The sequence below is a fragment of the Rhipicephalus microplus genome, chromosome 1 (assembly GCF_043290135.1).
Source record: "Rhipicephalus microplus isolate Deutch F79 chromosome 1, USDA_Rmic, whole genome shotgun sequence".
NCBI classification, from domain to species: domain Eukaryota; kingdom Metazoa; phylum Arthropoda; class Arachnida; order Ixodida; family Ixodidae; genus Rhipicephalus; species Rhipicephalus microplus.
In genome coordinates, this window is record NC_134700.1 from 258,790,910 (window position 1) to 258,813,122 (window position 22,213).

The 22,213-nt window shown below is 44.7% G+C and overlaps 1 protein-coding gene across 4 annotated transcripts in view; it reads right to left on the reverse strand.

Annotated features, from left to right (window-relative positions):
- The window catches only part of LOC142814667 (lachesin-like), a 251,967-nt gene that overhangs the window by 157,721 nt on the left and 72,033 nt on the right, over positions 1 to 22,213 (reverse strand). Inside the window, exon 1 of one of the 4 annotated variants that reach the window (XM_075893840.1) lies at positions 4,138 to 4,475. The exons of 2 other annotated variants lie outside the window; for them this stretch is intronic. In XM_075893840.1, coding sequence (XP_075749955.1) covers positions 4,138 to 4,210 — 73 coding nt within the window. In that variant the 5' untranslated portion in view covers positions 4,211 to 4,475. Of the gene's footprint in view, positions 1 to 4,137; positions 4,476 to 22,213 lie in introns of those variants that run through there. One more of the 4 variants, XM_075893828.1, reaches the window with a different exon arrangement.

Sequence of the window (22,213 nt, forward strand, 5' to 3'; positions counted from 1 at the left end):
ATGAGACACGCCGTAGTGGAGGGCTCCGGAAATTTCGACCACCTGGCGTTCTTCAACGTGCACCCAAATCTGATAACACGGGCCTACAGCATTTCCGCCTCCATCGGAAATGCAGCCACCGCAGCCGGGATTCGATCCCACGACCTGCAGGTCAGCAGCCGAGTACCTTAGCCACTAAATCCACCACGGAGGGGTGATGATGAAGAACAAGCGCGTTCTAGATCACACGATCTCTTTCTGCCATCACAGCACAACACATGCAAGGTACCCACTATACGCCATGACGATGATCATGACGATGATCACGGACAACAACTGGCTTGTACAATATATGACGTCTTGATATGCTCTACGATGCATTTCGTCTGACTGGAAACAACCAACAATCGCTAGGGAAACTTGCCCTGACCTCATTTTTGCCATTTTCAAGCTATGTCCGATACTACAAAGCAGCAGTAGTGAAGGCAAAACGAAAGTCGCGACTCTACACAACATTCCAGGTATGACCAACGAACATTGTGTGTAATTGTACACCACTTTGCCTTCAGCTAACTGCGTAAGTGGTAAATGTCACGGGTTATTTACGGTAACACTGCTTCACCCACTGCTTCTCTCGCTCATTCCACTGCTTTGCCCACTCATCATTATTCATTGTGGTTATGCCGTGTTTTTTTTAACTCTTCAAAGGGCAACTGACTGATAGTCCGCGTCAAGATGCAATAGTTCCGGGAACAACAGGGGATGGGCAAGCGGACAGCTCTCGTACTCACTGCACTTGCCTCGTTTGTATGCTTATCAGCAGACGCGTACGGGCAGCTTCGCGGATTCGACGCCTCATTAGCCAGTGAAAAAGAAAACAAAAAAAACCTGTTGCTACGCTTATCACGCACTCGCAACCTCGGCCATTCCGACGTGCATTGAAACCCCACTGTGTGCTAGAACTTCTATAAAGAGAACATCGTTGGCAGCGTAGATTAGCGAGTCAGTCCCGAAAGCTCTTCACGTCAGCTTGACGGACGCAAGCTTATCGCACTTGCTTTTGCCACCTCGCTTTACGGTTGTTTACTAGACCAGACCGGATAGCACTGCTACAGTGAGTAAAGGTGCTGGTGTAACGAGGACCTATTGGTTCATTTGGTCATCCCTGCTTACTGTAGCTGTCAATGGTTGCGTTTCAGAAAAAAACGCATGCAGGGTGCAGTTAACTAGGGAATCATTGGCCACTTTATGAAATAAGTTGTTAGTGCTGCGCCCATATTTTGAAACGTGAATGCGGTTTCTGGTATTAAAAGTTAAACAGATTAAAGAAAGGTGGTTGTATTAGTAAAGTAAGACAACGTACTACGCTATGCTGCTCCCGCCACAGTGGTTTGGCGGTTATGGTGCTCGAGCGTTGACTCAAAGATTGTGGGATTTGATCCCGGCCGTGTTTTAGATACAGGCGAAAATGATTGAGGCTCGTGCACTTAGATGTAGTGGCGCGTTAGGTGTAAATGATGTGCGCGCCCTGCATAATCTTATCGTGGCTTCGGGACGTTAAACACCAACAATCATTAATATTACGATCAGGCGTTTTTCTCTAGCATTCCTGCTACAGCGTGGTCCACGTCGCTGTTCGGACCATAAGACAATCAATTGACATTCGTGTCATAGTTTTTACAAGCTTGTGTGAACGCATTTCACTAAGTGGCGCAGTCCCACACGCGTAAGCAGATTCACTACCCATATTCTTCCTCCGTGCTCAACGTTCTATTCTCTTTCTTTTTTTTTTCATTCCACCAACCTGGCACTCTTAAGACCAACATTTATACCTTATGCTTTCCTGTGTCCGTTATTCCTTGGCTCTAGCGCTGAGTTTCTTTCCACAGAGGTTGATATGTTTATCGAGACTGACCCCCGTATTCACAAACGCTCCTCGACTCGGCTTTCACCCTTCACTTGGCAGAGTTGAGCACTGCGCCACTGCTCAGCTGAAAATGACGCTGCGCTACTAAAGAATCACAGCAGATAATTGCTGATACGCAGTGGCTTTCCGTGTGTAGAGACGGCACTCCCATCGGCTTTCTCAAGTGAAGCTGAAGCGTTAAGTGAAGGGACGTTCTAGAATACGGGGGTAAGCGTCCGCTCTCATTGGCATGTACCAAAAAAATTCAGGACTTCTTAATTCTATAGCATACATTTCCCGCATTTCAGGTGACCAGCACGTCTGCTATACGGATGAGCTTTTTAGGAGTCGAGCACATTAGGCGCTAGGCTGCCGTCTACGCAGTCGTCATCACTTGGCGTTTTGCAGGCAAAGGTACATATCAAGTCTAGTCAATATCCTTGATGATATGGCGCATACCCACGCTGGGGGATTGGTACATATATCTGCACCATATTCCGCGCGTCCTCCCGGCAACGATAAATCTTCCTCTTGTTTTTGTGACGATGTTGAAATTAGATGGTCTTTTTCGTCTTGTTCTTCGAGCACCTTAATGATGGTATCAACGCGGGCAAAACCTCATACTGCATAGCCACCTGTAGCATATTGAAAGCGAGCTCGCGCCTTAGAAAAGCCTTCTTTCTCTTGTTCATCGAGCACGTTGATGATATTAAAAGCGGGTAATACTGCTATGGCTAAGAAAACACGACAACACCAACCACTTATAAAATTGAAAAATGAATCGACCGATGAAGAGAGGAATAAGAAAGAAAAACATAAGTAAAGAAAACGAAAAAACTGGAAATGATGTCAGGAAAGAAAGGCGGGAAGAAAGAAAGAGGAAACAAACAAACGAGGAAGGCTGCCCATCTCTGCAAGCTTGGCATCATTATGACGAAGCTGCCTTAGTTTTTTTACGTTTTGGGGGGCCACTTGCATTGTTCATAAAATTCTCGGACAGTGCAGTTGTATACCCGGTAAACGTTCGCTATGATATAAAAATGTTTTTATGCCAGCGCAATGTGATCGTGCCCAAGTGTGCTTGCGACGCACGCTTTATACAAACATTAAAGGCGTGTGTTTGTCATTTTAATGTCTCATCCACCTAACGTAGTGTATGTAGAGTGTCAATTTTTTTATGAAAGGGAACACGGGAGCACGTAGCCTGCGCGCTCCGGCGTCTGCTGGCAGCGCGTTCAAGCGGGAGTGAAAGCAACCACAGCCTCTTTTCGCGTCATCTCTCGGCGAGCGAAACATGGATAAGGAACCAGCAGCAAGATTGCTACCCATCCCCCTTCACGGCGATTATCGGCCTCCTGCGTTATTGCCTTCAACAAGGAAAGGATTCCGGTCTTTCCGCCGCTTACATATAAGCAATGAATGGTTGTTTCGCTCGCCGAGAGATGACGCGTAAAGAGGCTGTGGTTGCTCTCGCTCCTGCTTGGGCGCGCTGCCAGCAGCCTATGGAGTGCGCAGGCCATACGCTACCGTGTTCCCTATCTTAAAAATATACACTGTATATTATTTCAAGAAAATAAATACATAGAGTTCACTGACGAGCACATGGCGCCTAAAGACTAGGCTGTCTAAGTAAGAGTGTAGATTACTATATGTGCAGTCATGTTCACACTCAGCGCGAACACAGTAGCGCCGCACGTAGCCCTCTAGCTGCATTTATGAGGCAGCCTACGTGACCACTTAGGGGGACCAGTTTTGTTGTATCAGCATCTTGAAACGTGCTTTATAAGACTGTCCTAACTGGAGGGCGATGCACTTCCACTAAATATAGTGTGGTCTGACACACCGCCATCACGTTCACCACAAGACAGTGGTGGTACAGCCTCAACGAAAAAGCCTCAGATTTGGTTTAAAGACAACTGCGTGCTTCAGCAACCCACGCTGTGTGCTGTAAGTATGTCGACTACTCATCTAGCGTCTAACTCTAGACGCACTTGTCCCCGCACAGCTATAACGTTCATTACTGCTGAACCCTTCGCTTAGCAATGAGACCTTCCACAAACTCGGGCAAAGACGTTCAGCTCACTACTATAGTGAGAGTGTTTCCATTAGTATACGTGCCCCGTACGTGGGCTTCGTACTCGAAATGCGTAATAACAGCACCGACACCTTCGGTTACATGGATCCACCAATGCTGTCAAACAGATAAAACTTGTCACAGGACAAGAAAATTTTGTAAAGTATGTTGTACTCACAGAGCAAACGTGAGACGCAGTAGTAGCTTCCCTGAAGGTTTCGTCGGCTCGGACAAGTTGGAACGCGAAACATTTCACGTCCTTCCTGGAGTCGCTACTGCACAGCGGTGTGCAACATCCAGGCATTTGTTGCGGCTCCTGAGGCACCACTGGCTGCGCTTAAGGCACTACCACTACCTTCGTCGCCGTCTTGTCGACGAGTGACTGCGGTTACTTGGCGATCGCGACAATGGCGCTCACACCGCGAGGAACAAACTGGCGCGATGACGCAGCATCTCTCTTTGGTAACGTTGCTGCATCAAAGACTGACGTCACCCTAAATCAGTAAGTCATGTAGGCTCTCTCGCCGAACGCTACCATGAGCGATGCTACATGCGCTAAAGCGAGGAGCGGCACATGCGCAGTGCGCCAACGGCGACATTACTCCATTATCGCACGCACGGCGTAATCTGAGCGTACCTTCGTCGAAAGTGCTCACCGATGACGCGACGCACGCAATGGCGAAAATAGCGATGCCGAAGGTAAACTGCGCACATTGGTAAGCGTCTTTGATATCAGACAATCATTGCACCACTGCTGTCAGCGTCGCTAATAGCAGCGACGTGTTGAACGCTCTCCCGTGCTCGCAATAAGTGTGCTCACTTATACAGTGCCGTCTCGAGTATGCTTATCGTGGACGTTGGAGCACCTGCTGCCAAGAAGTTGGTGCTAGCTGCACGGTGTTGTTGACGAAGCCTACTTACACCAACACACACGCATCTACTGTTCTGTACACATGCACATTTACGGCGTGCATCGCATAATTGGTGGACGCCTTCGACGAAGCTGCACTCATGTGAAGTGGTCCAAGCGGACTGAATAACATATTTCTAATATTTTCTCTAGTGTCTAATTTTTTTTCTAGCGTAGTTTGCGCACCCTTTTAAAAAATTACGCGTGTTTACAGCTGTGTTTTTCAAAAGAGTGCACTAACTGCACTAGAAGAAATATTAGATGCTAGCCATAATTCCCATCAGTATTATACATCAACCAAATATAAAATTTTGGTTATATGAGAAGAAAGCGTGCATTTAACTTTTTTGTTTAGTTCATACGCAGTTATATAGTGTAACGGTTTCAATCTTACGACACTTCGTGTTACTAGTACTTATTTTAGCTACGTCAGTGCGTGATATTCAAATATTCTATAGCAACAAGTAATCCACGATGCCGTGGTATTAAACTGTCCGGCCACCTCGCTTGGGCCAACAAACGATCAGTGTTATCTTTTCTGTCGCTGTTAGCGTGCCAGTGTGCACCGGAGACACATCGCGATGTCCGTTTTACGTATACACTGGAGATGACACTTGAGCAGCTGCACTTTGACATTAGATATGCGGGGCTTAACGTCCCAAAACCACCGCATGATTATGAGAGATGTCGTAGTGAAGGGCTCCTGGAATTTCGACCACCTGGGGTTCTTTAACGTGCACCCGAACCTGAGCACACGGGCCTACAACGTTTCCGCCCCATCGGCACTTTGGCATCACAATAGCTATACAACTATTTAAAGTTGGCCCTTTTGACAAAATTTATGATCAAAGCTTTCAAAAAGAAGTGAGTAGGCGGGAAACTGGAGAACAAATTGATGATATGTGGGGCTTAACGTCCCAAAACCACCCCATGTATATAAGAGATGTCGTAGTGAAGGCGCTCCTGGAATTTCGACCACCTGGGGTTCTTTAACGTGCACCCGAACCTGAGCACACGGGCCTACAACGTTTCCGCCTCCATCGGCACTTTGGCATTACAACAGCTATACAACTATTTAAAGTTGGCCCTTTTGACAAAATTTATAATCAAAGCTTCCATAAAGAAGTGAGTAGGCGGGAAACTGGAGAACAAATTGATGATATGTCGTGTTTAACGTCCCAAAACTACCATATGATTATGAGAGACGCCGTAGTGGAGGGCTCCGGAAATTTCGACCACGTGGGGTTCTTTAACGTGCACCCAAATCTAAGCACACGGGTTTACAACATTTCCGCCTCCATCGGAAATGCAGTCGGGATTTGAACCCGCGACCTGCGGGTCAGTAGCCGAGTACCTTAGCCACTTGACCACCGCGGCGGGGCAAAAAACTGGAGAACAAATTTATGCCTTGTTGCCACGTGCAGTTCTATTCCGAGAGCGTTCGCGTAAATCGCAGCCCATTTGGCACGGTGAGACTGAACACACAGCGAAGGGGGCAGACGCCTAAAAAAACACGGTGCAGGAGAAATTGCCTAAAACACATCCAACGTCAGCGAATAACGGCTTGCCTCGTGGGCATACATGCGTTGCGTGTTTTCGTGGAACACTCCAGGACGAAGTATCAAATATGAGAAGAGAGTCGAGGCTGGAGATCACTCCTCTCGTAGGAAAGGCAAACAGTGGGAGCAGCACTACGCTAACGACCTTTCAACTCCTCTTTGAGTTTCCCGCCGCTAAAGAGGGCCGCTGTTGACGAGAAAAGTGCACGCTGCAACGCGTTATTTCATGTGTACGCGATCGCGCCGGTGGTGCTAGCGTTGAACTCAGTAAAACGCAAAACGTGCAACGTGCCCGTGTGTGCGGAAATCGCTATACACCATCTCCAAATCATTCTGCGCTTAGGATACGCCGGCTCGTTTTTGTGTTCTGTATTTACTGCTGCTGTTTTAAACGTTTATCGCAGTTGTGTTACGCATTGGGAAACTTGCAGCAAAATTCACGGCAGGCAATTCAGAAATGTTGACGCGTTAGTCGATCGCGCAAACATGCTACTTTGCGCCCGTGTTTTCGGAAATTCGCGTTCGTGTACGTACATTTTCTCCGGAATTTTTTTTGTTTGTTTGTTTGTTTCCCCGATCCTCAGTGCGATATTTCTGTACATACGGTGCCCAGGTGAGATAAAAGAGTCGGGAGAGCAATGAACGAATCGAGTCACTCGTGATGTCACGGCGTGGATGCATTAAAAACGGGCGATGGGTGAACGCGTTCAGAATGTACGGGAGTGGAACCCATTAGTCCGCCTTTACGCGTAGCAGTTCGTAATATGTGCTTGCGTGATCTCGACGAACACGAATCTCTTTTCATATAAGTACACACATTTTTTTATCTCTCCTAATTTCGGATGAAATGAATGAGTCTTTCTGTCTGTCTACACCCTGTCTCTTGATCCGACAGAAATAACGCGATGACAGCTACAAAGCAGACAGAAATAACCGTGGGGCACGTTTTCGCAGCTCCGCTTGCTCAGGCTCCATTACCTCGTGAAATGGGACATATCCGAAGTTAGAGGCATTTGTTCATACCTATATATATATATATATACATTTACGGCCTTGAGAGGAACACTTCGAAATCACACTTAGGAAGGTACGTCCTACTTCAGTGCGTCTTTGATTCTGTGAACGAATTAAAAATAGACCTAACTGCATTCTCTCCACTTCATTTATATACTGATTTTGATATAACTCCTTCACCCCCCTTACCCATCAATGTGTAGAAAACTTAGTCAAAAACAAAGTTTAGAAAAAAATTGCCCGCAGCTTCCCTCGGGGGAACACTGAGAAGGATGCGGACCATATAATTGGTTAACGGGGTGTTAAAGTGCGACTTACTTGGGTCGATGGCTAAATTGGTTAACGTGGTTGTGAAATGGGGTGTTAAATTGCGACTTACTTGGGTCGATGGCTAAATTGGTTAACGTGGTTGTAGGAGGGGGTGTTAAATGAGTGAACACGTACACACGTATGCGAAAGGGCGGCGCTGGTCGAAGGGACGTCGATCATTGTGTTTGTGGATTCGTTGGAATTCATTTCACCGCGACCTTGGACGTCGACGCGCCGTACAAACCAACAGACGAGCGGCAACTGAGCGAGCGAGCGCCGACCTTGAGTATATATACAGCACGACGGCGCATGCACTGTCAGCTGTTGAATGTTCTCGAAGCGCGACGCCACATGCGCGTCCACTGGAGAATCAGGAGAATTGTAGATGTCGAACGCGGTGTGTAGAGGAGGAAGGGTGCACAGATGGTGGAGGAGTGAAGCGCGCGCGGTGTGTAGAGGAGGAAGGGATGCACAGATGGTGGAAGAGTGGGCGACGGCGCGACGGCGCATGCGCGCGCGTCAGCTGTCGAATGTTCGAGAAGCGGTGCGGACGGCGCGGACGGCGCACTACAAGGCGCGAGTATAAGATGCTCCGCATCTAAAAGAAAACAAGTCCGATGCTCCTTCTAAATGACGCGTGGTATTCTTGCACACTACGTTTGCGTACTATTACATCATATCCTTCCTACACCAGGCAATATACCACGAGTAAGTTGATAGCAGGAAGTCGTGTGACGTAAAACGGCCTTCGATAACGTCTTAGAGTTTCCCTTCTGACCTGATAACCACACGCCATTTCGCAACCAGGCTTTTTATCACTTTTACAGCGAAAACTGTTAAGAGATCAAAAAAAAAAAAAAAGGTCACGCGTGCCGTAGTTGTTCACTGCCGCCGCCACCGGTCTCCGTAACCACTATCGCACAAAATAAGAAAAAAAAACATGGTTGATCCCTCAGTCATAGCAATTGGTAAAACACGAAAGTCAAAAGTTTCCTTAATGAACAGTTTTGTGCTTACAGTATTTTGATATAATTGAGCATATCCCATAGCGGTTGGTGTTAGACAGCTAAAACCCTGTTTTTCGCAAATGCATATTGACATCTGCATTCCGATGACTAACGTCCATGAAAAATGATTCATTATTGATTAAGCACGCATTCGCTGCCATGCATGTTTTTGGTAGTTCGAATAGTTAAGGATGATAGTTAAAACAAAGAAAGCGGCGTGAAAGCCAGAACAAAGTGAGTTAATGTACGTCAAACTTGGCGAAGGTCACCTACTTGCGGCATGTTTGAGTTAGTGAACGCTACTGCCCGATAAGAGGAAAGTGCCACGTGCGTTGTGTCTTTTCTGTTGGCCAGCCACGACTTTTCACGTGGCGAGCGTCAGCGGGAAAAGCGGGGTTACATCCAGGCGAAGCAGGTGCTTTGCTCTATAGAGTCTGTTGCTCTACGCTTTAGTGAACTATTTTTAGGGGCGAAGCTCCTTAGGACGTGAGTCGAGCGTCCACAATGTATGTATGTAGTAGTAGTTGCAGTATAGCTGTCGTCGTAGTAGTAATAGTAGTAGCAGTAGTAGTCATAGTATAGTTGTCGTAGTAGTAGTAGTAGTAGTAGTAGTAGTAGTAGTAGTAGTAGTAGTAGTAGTAGTAGTAGTACTAGGTAGCCACCTCCATGGCCGCACTACAAGAGCGGCACGCGCGCACTCTTTTGAATTGAGGACGAAACCCGCGCACGTTAATCATAAATAGAAAGATAATTGTTTCTAATGAAATAACCTACAAAGACGAGTATCAGTGGCTTAGCCTCCAATAAAACTTGCCTTGATTTTGATGCTTACTAAAGAAACTAGCAACCAAAGTACGCACTGTGAGCCCTATCTGACCAGAAAAAGTTGCCACGTTAAGCTCGCTGGTTGAAACCTCCTTGGTTTTAGCAAGGTTTAACGATGGTTGGGCCGCCGTGCCATGAACTAGCGGTGGTGCAAGGTGGAACTATATACGAAGCGCCGGCCATGAGAAAGTGCGCGCGCGCCGCTCCTCTAGTCCGGCCATACCACCTCTCGTTTAGTCTTTGGAATGCCCGCTGGATGGTGGTACTTCAATATGGTGAATATATGATGAAAAGATGCGAGGTGTTGGTACTTGGAGTGTTCACTAAATGGACGAATGGATGGACGGATGCACGTTTTGTCTTTGGAATGCCCGCTGGATGGTGGTACTTCTATATGGTGAATATATGATGAAAAGATGCGAGGTGTTGGTACTTGGAGTGTTCACTAAATGGACGAATGGATGGACGGATGCACGTTTTGTCTTTTGAATGCCCGCTGGATGGTGGTACTTCTATATGGTGAATATATGATGAAAAGATGCGAGGTGTTGGTACTTGGAGTGTTCACTAAATGGACGAATGGATGGACGGATGCACGTACGAACGCAGGGACGGATGGACAGACGCACAGACGGATGCACGGAAAGACACGCGGAAGGATGAACGCAGGGAGGGACGGACGGATGAACAGATGGACGGTCGTGCAGACGAACGGACGGGATCACGAACGAACGAACGGACAGAAGCGCGGACGGACTGGCAGACGCTCCTCCCAACTGATGATCAAGCACTCCGTGGTTATGCTGTGAATTTTTACACGCATGGATACAATGAGCCACGCCAACGCTTTAGGTAAGGTCACTAACTAGCAAAATTGTACTTCCATTGACACGCTCCAAATAGGACGGACGCGTAGCAACGACACGTTGAAGGAACCAATCGTGGATTACACGGTCAAGATGCGACATTGCACTTTTCCAGAAGCCCTGTAAGAGGGCAATGGTAGATATGAAATGCGAGCTTTATAAAGGTTACAAAGTAAGTGGCCATGGTGCAGTGGGTAGCATGCCCAGCAGCTGTTGTCACCGACTGAGAGGTCGTGGGTTCGACTACCATTATGGAACATTTGTCTTCTGATAGTGTTATTTGTGACGTCACTTTTGTGACGGAATTAGGTCACTGAAATTTTGGTGGACGCCTGCACAAAACACTTTCGTGTTAGAAACTAAGCAAATAAAAAGAATTAAGACCACAATGTGATTCGAAGCCGGCTCGCCTTCGTGCCAGTTTAGTAGTCTACCACACAGCTAATGCTGGTGCTTTAAAACAGCTCCGTTGCATACGGGACTTGGGAGGCTTGATGTCGTGAAAGGAATCTCGTCATTTTGAGAAATAAAGTGTTTTAGAACAGCAAAAGAACACCCAGGCGTCACACAATGCTAATTGAGTTACGTTTGCGTTCCTGAATGCTCTAACCCATTACAAATCTTCAGGCATAATTCTTCATCGTCGTCAGCCACATGATCGAAAAATTGCACAAATTTCCTTGCAAGTCTGTAGCATGTAGCACGCTTCTCCGAAGAATGACGAAGAATGGCATAGTGAATGCCTGCCTACTACACGAAAATTTATTATTTATGGCATAGTGGTTACCCCGCGCGTGCGTTACTAGCAGTTACCCAAAGAGCATTTAAAAGAGGCTCCGAAAGGCCACTCTTCCAGCTTGCGTTGTGACTGTGCTGCGCGTTTTGTTCGGGCCTCGCGTTTCTTTTTTTTTTTTCATTTCGTCTGACTAGTAAAATATTTGAGCAGCTTCCATCTTGCATAAGAAACTTTTGTACTTTCTAGAGTGGTTGCGTTGCAGCAGATTAGCGCTTGGACATGGCGGACAGCCACTGGCTAGCTCCTTTTGACGCGCGAGCTTAATTCTTATACTTTAATGCAATTGGGCTTAACCCGCAAAAAAAAAAGAATTATTGTGGCTTAACTCAGTTATGTATGGGTCTGCGTAGCGAAAAGTATGGTTAAACTTACAGCTTGGTGTCACGGTTATGCTTATCTAGGTTTGCGGCTCGTTTTTCCTCCATCTTCTCGGCTCGCTGCCTATTCTTGCTTTCGTTTTGACGATGAAGCCTGGCTTATTTCAGTCTCTCCAGCTCGCTTTCCATATCTGCGGATGAGTCCCATTGAGCTGCCCCTTCTATATAAACAATGCAACGCCAGCTCCTCTTCTGAGATTTCAACGTGGTTGCACTGGCTGCATCGTCGCAGGCCACCCCGCAATGCTTAAAAATTTCGCGATTATTTCAGACTGTTTTTTTAAGGGCCCCTTTATTTTAGAGTGCAAAAACGGGAGTGGTTTGTTTTTCGACATCACTGCCTTGCCTACAGGCACTGTCCTCTCATCGCCACTTATTCGTTCATAAAGCACGAGTGCAATGTCAGCACTAAACATTGCGCCTATGAGGAATTTGCGCTTGTCGGCTGCTCACTGCTATCTCCATCTGCGCACTCAGAACTGGATCAGACGAAGTGAAATCAGTTGGTTGTGCATGAAAGTCATGCGAGATAAAGCAGAATGGGTGTGCAACAGAGTAAAAAGGGAGGACGGGAGACAATGAACAACTGATATCTCTCGTATATGAATCAATTGCCCTGTTCGTTAACGACCTGAGTTCTAGCCTGGATAATAACATACCTGTAGACGCCATTTTCATGGATTTCGAAAAAGCCTTTGACAAAGTTTCTCATAACAGATTATTTTTGAAGCTTTCACGTCTTAACATTAACTGTCTTGTTTTTAATTGGATATGTGACTTCTTGACTAACTGTAAGCAGTTCGTTTGTGCTAATAACCATCGCTCCTCCCTATCCGCTGTAACCTCCGCCGTACCTCAAGGCACGGTCCTTGGTCCTCTACTATTCCTAATCTATATTAACGACCTCCCCAATAACTTAGCGTCTAACATTCGTCTGTTCGCAGACGACTGTGTCATTTATCGTCCTATTCAAAATCCTAACGACCCTGTCATCCTACAGTCTGATCTTTGTTTGATTCAATCATGGTGCGAAAAATGGCTGATGTTCCATAACATAAAGAAAACTTGTGTCATTTCCTTCCATCGCCGTCAATCCTATTCCTCCAATAAATACTTCCTATTTGATTCTGAAATAACAGCAACTAATTCATGTAAATATCTCGGTATCACTCTAACTTCAGATCTGACCTGGTCATCCCACATTATGAACATCACTAATGACGCCAACCGCGTGCTTGGCTATCTCCGAAGAAACTTACGTCTAGCCCCACCTTCTGTTAAACTTTTAACCTATCTAACACTAGTCCGCCCGAAGCTAGAATACGCATGTGCCATCTGGAATCCCCATCAAATACCTCCTACTAAAATGCTTGAAACAATACAAAATCGTGCAGCCAGATTCATTTATTCTGACTATTCCTATCTTAGCAGCGTCACCGAACTAAAATCTCAAGCTAACATGGTTAACTTAGCTTCACGCCGCAAAATTTCAAGACTGTGTTTGTTTCACACATTTTATCATGCATTGCACCTAAACCATGTTATCGTTCCAGCCCATCGTCTTTCATGCCTTATCAGCCATTCGAAAGCGGTTTATCCACCCCGTGCGCATACCACTGCCCATCACTCTTCATTTTTTGTGCAAACATCAACAGAATGGAACGATCTTCCTGCTGACATCGTGCACCACTTCAGCATCGCCCATTTCAAAGAATCCATCGAACAAATCATCTGTTTGTGAACTGTCGACCCCCTCATGTAACACCCCTTGACTGGGGCCCTTGAGGTATTATAAATAAATAAATAAATAAATACATAAATAAATAAATTGAGAGCTTTGTTCTGCACGGCATCACGGAAACAAACCGCCATCGTACCCAAGGGCGCCAAAGAGACGAGAAACGGCAATTTAGTACAACAAGCCGTTTTTTTTTGTTGTTCTCTGAATTTGCGAACGCTGTTTAGGGGCCCATTAAGAAAGATTACGCGCAGGACACGAGTGATAGAGTTTATTTCAGAGCTTACGCATGTATTAGCGATAACGCTGGAAGATTCGATAAGGCTTGTATAATAGCCGACGCATGCCACAGGCGAGCTGATAATTGACGGCCGATGACTGTGCTTGTTGATATCAGTGCATATGGCCAGTGTTTCTAGCACTTCTCCTGCTTTTCCCTCTCTGCGCACAAGCTTGATTAAAAAAAAGTCCCGTATTGAATACTATTACTGCCCCCTTCTTCATTATCATGTCACAACCGCTATGACGTCATAACAGTAAGCTCTTTAGTGAAAGTTTACTTAAAGTTTTCGCTCTGATGTGAAAACTTCGTGAGCTACTAATATACCGAAGCTGGTTATGCTCACAAGTCAGCACATAAAGACCAAAACCTAGACTTTCTCGGAGCTTAATTTTGGAGATAAAAGCCTACACAGAAACGTGTCCTGCTGCACCGACACTGCAATCAACGCAACGCACAGGCGGCGGGCCTTTAGCCATACGCCATCCTAAAGCATTACTCAGCCCACACAAAGATGTCAACGTTTAAGCTCTTTAAACTCACGCAATATGCTTTAGCCATTGGCGTAAAGTGATATTTTGCAGTTCTTTATTTTATTGATCTTGTGCTTCTAAAATTTCGCAAATACGGTGAACCCAGCCCGATTCAACTGGCCGTCCTCGTGCATATTTCGAAATTAGAGAATCACAGGCTTTAAAGGGCACGTTAATCCTACGGCAGGGGTGACAAGGGGAACAGCTTAATCTCTGGAATGGCTCTCTGTGCCCGAACCACCTATAACCCGAGTCGGGGCAACTTTTTGGAAAGTTAAGCTACAATCGCCTTGCGAGGAAATTTTATGCCTACGACACTGGATCCTCCGTCAAAGCTAGAGTAAACAGACTCTTCATTTACAAGACGGGTCCCCATAAGCGGAGGGAGGCCTTGGCCTACACAATGCCTTTGTTGCAATTTGGCCGGCCTGTCTTCACTGGGGCTCCCGTTGTCTATACCAGACCTCGTCTTTTGTTCGGCCGCTCGTTGGTTACGCATTCAATAGTCTTGGGTAGCTGAATTTTGAAAATAAAAATATACAGCGTTGCACGTTCGCAACGTCGTATCAGTTGTCTGCTCGTTAATCACCATCATCATCATCATCATCACCAGCCTGACTACGCTCACTGCAGGGTTAAGGCCTCACCGATTTTCCACCAGTCAACCCGGTCCTGCGCTTGCTGTTGCCACGTTATACCCTCAAACTTCTTAATCTCATCTTCCCACCTAACTTTCTGTCTTCCCCTCGCTCATTCGCGTTCTCTTGGTATAGTCAGTAACCCTTAAAAACAAACCATTATCCTACCTATGCGCTACATGCTCGTTATTCTACTCGTTAATGACTATCAAAGTTTTCACAGCAGTTAACACGAAATTAAAAATTCTGATTCAGACGTACAAGACCAGTGTTAATTGAAAAAAATAGCAACTTTGTGCACTCTAACACCCCACTATGGGTAACTCAAAACTGCTCACGTGCTAAAAGGTCCCTAAAGGAATCACGACATAACTTTCATAGAGCAACAACGCGACTTTTTTTTTTTTTTTTGGTCGAGCATTCCTCTGCGTGCACTGTTTTCTTCGCGTATTGTTCAACCATCAAGCTAAGGATTACAATCTCGCAAAGTCGAATAGAAGAACACTAAATTTAGAGCTATGAACCCCTGGCTTCTATCGGACATGTATGCCGACGTCAATATGGTATTTAATTTATTCTGTCATACATGTCAACATGGTTAGGGAAGCACAACATTTCCACACCAGATTATTCAGAAAAATTTATAACTTCCTTTTTTTAATTATGTAAACCTTATTTTCTTGGTTTCCATTCAAACAGTCACTTATACCGTGCCATCTTTGACGGGTTTGAATGTTATCATAATGTCGGGGTATTTTTTTTCCTGCGAAAACAAGTGAACTATCAAAACTATTACAAAAGAGAGAGAATGTAATAAAAGAGTAACGATACCCCTGTCACGCTGTTGCGTGTGAAGCAGTGACGTATGAAAGAAGGAATTAAAGGCTGAAGAAAAATAATGCACAGACGTCACAAGCAGTTTACGTACGCTGAGGCTCGATTCATCAGTGCGACCACATGAAAGGGTATTGAGGGGGAAAAGGTACGCGACGTGAACGGAAGCTGGCCCTATTCTATCTTTCTTCGATACAAGAGTCGACGCACTAACAAAAATAATTCTAATGCATAGCAAGCACCCCACGCCATGCGCCGTCATCAGTGGCAGAATGTTCGCATTTAACGTTTCCTTGGAATCAAAAAATGAAACTTTATATTGACGATAACTACACTCGAAAAGACGATGCAGTCGAACAATTTCACGCTACAACATTCCCGCTCAAGGGGGTACAGCAACAAAAGTAAAAACTTCAGTCTAAAGAACGACGACACGCCGCTGCATTGCGCCGCCTTGCTTCAAAATTTATACGAATCAGTAGCAGCAGAAGCAACAAACCTCACAAGTGCGTGAACCAACATGCATGCCAGCAATTTCGCAGGGCCAACGGCAACGACGAACTGCGTGACAGACAGCGCGCGTCATGGGACAGCCGACGCCGTGCCCTGAAGAGGCGAATATTTTTTTACGAGCGCCGTTCAGTGCGCCACTGTCTGTTGCCGCCGTCAACGTCTTGCCGCTTCCACAGTCGCGCGCATCCGAGCGAGAGAGCCTGGTAACACAAAACGCTTTTCCATGCGGCGCCTGACGGCGGGGGAGCTCTATCAAAATATATTAGGGTTCCCTTCTGGCTCCAGGCGGCGTGAAAAGGAATGTTGGGACAGCTATCGCGAAGGATGATATTTTCAGGCGCATACATAACGCCCCATGCAAATTAGACGGCAGCCTCGCACATATCTCTCTCCCCTACCCCCGGCTTCCCATTCCCTTCAATTCATGGTGCTTTCTTCGGTCAGCTCCACCTCCGCCTTCATTTTCCGAATGCGTCTTCCGCCTATGCGATCGTGCCGCCCAACTTAGCATACAGTGTGTGCTCGCTACCGAGTTTGTTTTATACCAGCTTCGCTTTCGTCTCGCGCGTTACCGATTGCTACTATTTCTCCAACTCCTCAACCCCTTCTACGAGCGGTATTTCTCACTGTGATGCTTCGTCCTCTCTATTCGTTGCTGCAGGTTTTTACCGCGACGCGCGCAACCGTCTGGGAGAGGTCAAGGCGAGGCAAAGAACACCAAAGAAAACGGAACCGCCGTCAAGTCATGTTCACTCTGTCGTACTTCCTCGTTTCATACACAACGTCTGACCTCTCTCCCGTTTTTCCCACTCCTTGCCGCATGCCTCATTCACTTCCCTTTCTTCCCTCTGTATAACACGTTTAAACCCTTTTCCTCATCTCCGCTGGCTCTCTTGTCCCCGCGTCATGTATAGACTCTCTTTCTCTCTCTCCTTTCGCCTCCATTTTTCGCGCGTGACGAGACGTGTAGAGATACAGAACTCACGCCGACCAAATGTTATTACAGTGCACCAGAAAAAAAAAACCATAGGGACAAGTCTGTAGCTCTGGGATAAAATCGCCTAAGCGAGAGAACGCAGCAAAGAGAAGGAAAACCAAAGTTGATGATGTATTCACTAACACAAGAAAAGAGGGCAGATTCTGACATTAACATAAGATTTGCAATTTAAAAGCTTTCTTTTCTTTCTTTCGCCCCCTTTCAACACCCTTATACAGAGCTGAGCTTTATAACCAACCGCCTCTAGCGCATATCTTCTCGTCCCGAGTGCGGCGCTGCCAGCGAAGGAAAAGTCAACTTCTTCTTTCTTGCGGAAGTGGGAACCACGCGTCTTACACTCTCCCCGCGCAGTCTTTAAGGCTTCTGAGACAAGTCAGAACGGAATATAAGGGGGGCTAAAAGAAGCATACAAACCGGGCCATAATGGAAGTACCGGGATTGTCGGAGGCCTAGATATCGTCAAGACCGCGACATTTGAAGAGAATGGGATGGTCTACTACCGGAACGAACAATAAAGATTCGCGTAATTTATTCGGAAATGGATTCGTCGCTTCCGTTTCGCTCATTCCCGTGACACCACATTCCAATGCGCGCTTGCACTTGGATTCGTACGTGTGCTTCCGTATGTATGTATGTATGTATGTATGTATGTATGTATGTATGTATGTATGTATGTATGTATGTATGTATGTATGTATGTATGTATGTATGTATGTATGTATGTATGTATGTATGTATGTATGTATGTATGTATGTATGTATGTATGATACGTCATACATCTATTTTAACTGAAAAAACAGGAAGAGCAAATTATTGAAATTTATGAAAACTTAAAAGAGCCTACGTGTGTTCTTGGCAACCTGCCTGTGCGTTACTGTATGTATCTATACATACTGTATGTATGTATAGATTTATTTATTTCTGGACTTGATATCATAAAATTTGACCTATGTTATTTTCTTAAATAAATTTATTCTTTCTCGGCCAGCCATAATATACCAGCGGCGCCCATACGTCGCAACTTGAAAAGGTCAGCAGCTATCTCGCCAGCCGCTACAATAGGGAAATATGATCTTGACTTAGTGTGGGGTCAAAAGAATGTTAATACGTTTAAGCATGGAGCTAAATGACAACACGGCGTCCGGCGCCTACAAAACGTTATTACGCTCAAGGACACAGTACACTGCACGCTTCTCAAACACAAATTCATTCAAGAATTTCAGATTCCAGTATGTATGCTTTACAACCTGATTCAAACCAAGCGTCACGCAACACTCATCACATTATGCCGTCTGCTCTTGATCTATAGTGCGTCCATCAACAAATGGACGTCAACGTCATCTGCAAACATTACATGAAACACAACAGCAATAAATGTTTGAAGAAAATAGGTTCGCGATACTTCATCTCTCCCTAACTGTGTCTGTTATAATTTCCAGCAAACTATTACCGTGAAGTTCTAACCAGTCAAAGACTCTCTCCCTAAATGAACTCACTTGACCAGCTGTTGTCATCGTTAAAGTAGCAAGACTAAGGCACACAGGGAAAGTTTGCTTCAATATCGCTCGTCTCGCAAGACAGTATTTTGTTGCTGGAGTCACGACGAACCAGGAAGGGCAGTGGAGCATCGCCGATTTCACGTCGACAACTTGAAGCCGTAATAATAACTCAAAGGAAGCGGGTCAGGCCTGAGCGGCTAGCTCTCTGCAGCGACAGCGAGTAGAAAGCCGTTAATTACGCACGACGCCCAAGACTCCCTTGCACCCGAAGTGACAACGGTTTGGGGCTGCCCGCTTGTCTAAGTGCGTCCATCTTCGAGCATTTCTGAGCCTCCTAGAGAGATGTGGGAAGTAAATTACTGGAAGTTCCCGGCTTTCACGAGTTCTTATTAGGAAGCCCATCAAGTGTCGCGATGTACTCACTCTACCATGTGGCATATGGAAGTATACATATGAATTCAAAGAAGTATTGAACTTCTACGCACTCAAGGCGTAACTTTCATATGTAGACAATACTCTATAAGATTTGTGAGGTCGTAACAGCCTGCTTTATGCAGTAAACGAGAAACTTACTGTTCACGTGCCTTTAAATGGAAGTTCGTTAACAAGATCAACCACTGAAAGCCTTTCTTTACAACTATACTCTACTCTCAACTATTCTACAATCTTTGCTCTTTCTATCGCGCACGCGTAAACTGTGCAACTACGATGCAGAACCGAATAGCCCTAAACCATAGATATAACATCGCAGTTTTATTCGCAGTGTCGAGCCCGACAAAACTTTCTTTCAAATTCATCACTGCGTCTTTTTGGTACCTTTGTTGAATTCTTTATTTTCGTAATAGACACGAGCACGAATCATGGAATCAGCGAGAAATTGAAAAAAAAATAAACACGTTGAGTGCCCTTTTCTTGCTAAACAGATACGAACAGATACCATGTATTGCTTATAGTAGAGAGTTTGAAACAGTCGCATTGATTACAACCAAAACCGAGGTCAACATTGATCGTTACCTGCTGATTGTGGCCTGAAGGATTAATGACTCTTGCGTAGCCATTTTCTCGTCTCCTTTGCTAACCCACATTTTGCGACCCCCCCTCTCTCTCTTTCCCTTCTTTTTTGTGTGTGTCGATGCATGGGTATAACTTCGGAGTTTCCAAAAAGGGGATGTTTTACAATGTGAAGCATTTTAATGTCAGTGGTGCAACGCGCGTTTCGTTTCCTTCTTTCGCGAATTTAAAACTGGGTACAGAGGGGAAAATTCTGTCAGTTTTTGCCCCTATATGCTTAAAGGGACATAATGACAATATGGAGTCACATACGTAGAAACACTTTTTGTTGCTATAATGGCGCACCGTTCTAAAAATATCTATAGTTAGGCGTAAAAACTTGCTCCACCGATGTGTTGTTAGCGCCTAAACTTGGTGCTCATTTTATGCTCTTTAGAAATTGTTGGTGCTGATTGGGCTATTCCAAGATTGTAAATAAGGCTATGACACGTCATCGAAAACCTTCCTCTGCAGAGAAAAATGGGGAGCTATCATATCGGAGTGCCCTTTTGCCGTAATGAATAAATATCAGTGTCTCGGAAATAATCATGTATATAACATGCACACGAATTCCCCTTTGAGGATTCAGCGATCAAAAGTTGGTATACGCCGAAGGTCATGAAAAAAATTACCTAACTGTCACACGCTTTATTGAAGAACCTTCCTATTTTATTGGTCAATCTGCTTGAAAAGCGCCTTTATATCTTAGTCTTCTCATAAACCATGCACAAACTTTCAAAGTGATCGCGCCAGAAAAACTCTGAATTGTTTTCTGAAATGCTAACTGCCTTTATAAATACAATTTCGTATTCTATTTTCCCGTTACTTCCACTACTCAATAAAATCACTGAAGATTGACGAAACACAAAATCGACCCAAATACTTTATTCACATGATAGCAGGAGATGTTGGTCACCAAATAAGCGCTGGCTACTCATCAATATCTTTTTTTCTCTCTTGTTTTGCAACGTAATATAAGTGAGCGTATAGCTTCATTCTTTCAAGAACAAAAAATACAGCGTTAAAGTGAGGGAAAAAGAGAACACACATTGAACTCGCACCTCGAGTACGAAAGCATCTTTAGTTTCATCAGATGTTTGTTCGTGCAACTTCTGCATAATTTTTGCTACTTTTCACCGATGTATTAACTTTGCCTCTTCTAGGAACTTCTATAAAACATTCGACATTCTATCGTTCGTCCCAATTTCATACCCACGCAAGATGTTTCTGCAATTATAGCACAGGCGAGATGTTTCTACTTAATATATACAAATATTCTAGCTGGTAATCCATAGTACTTGCGAAGCTGGGCTTAACCTAAGTGTTCTTTAGGGACATGGAATAGAGAAATATTGTAGTGTCTTGTACTATGGCGTTACTTATAACCATATCATGCTTCATAGATGTAAAACTGCTGATATTATTATTATATCCAAGATGCAGCGCACGAAAGACACGCTTACAGCCACATAAAGAGATGCACAAACAAGCAACAAAATGCTCGTTCATGCCTTTCTTAACGTGTGCTTTGACGATCCTTTTGTGCGATGCTTCATCAAAATATTTGCTTTAAATTGTTAGTGATATTTTCAATCATTTTTGTTATATATTTTACACCATAACGCAACGCAGTCCCGTTCAGGTCAATTCCGCATTTGTCTAATGCCTACGTTTTTATTAAGAAAACTGTATGTTTAAAGCGAGTGCTTTTTTTTATATAAATGATAGTATAGGCCTACCAGTCTTCACCTGGAGCCAGTAAGCTACAACGTCACTAGTGAGTAATCAAGAATAAATCATTAAACATGAATTCATAAATAGGAAAACTGATGCCTGCCACAATTTTTACGCTTTCGTTTGCTCCAGCGGGAGTTACTGTCCTCGCGTTTTAAATGCGAAGCCTTTCTTAGCGAACTTCGGCGAATTTGAGCGTATCTATCTATCTATCTATCTATCTATCTATCTATCTATCTATCTATCTATCTATCTATCTATCTATCTATCTATCTATCTATCTATCTATCTATCTATCTATCTATCTATCTATCTATCTATCTATCTATCTATCTATCTATCTATCTATCTATCTATCTATCTATCTATCTATCTATCTATCTATCTATCTATCTATCTAACCACCTACGGCTTTTAGCTCTCCTAGCCGTTTCGATAATGGTATTAATACCAAACTTGATATGGCATAACAAGATGGTATGAAGAACATATATGGCTAGTTATAGCACGAAAATTATTATATGTGTGTCATGAATGTCATGATTTACATATCATGGTCTTGCAGCTGTTGCGGTGGTTTCGTTCACATGACATGTTTCAAGACTGGTATGGTATGACATGATTGCATGGTGAACACAAGCGACAGACCCTAACATGGAAATCATGAGATGCCTGTCATTTAACAACATGACTACGTTCCATGCTCATGATGCGCTCGCGGCCGTTTCGCTAGCGCCACATATATCAAATTTGGAATTGCGGTACGTGAATGGA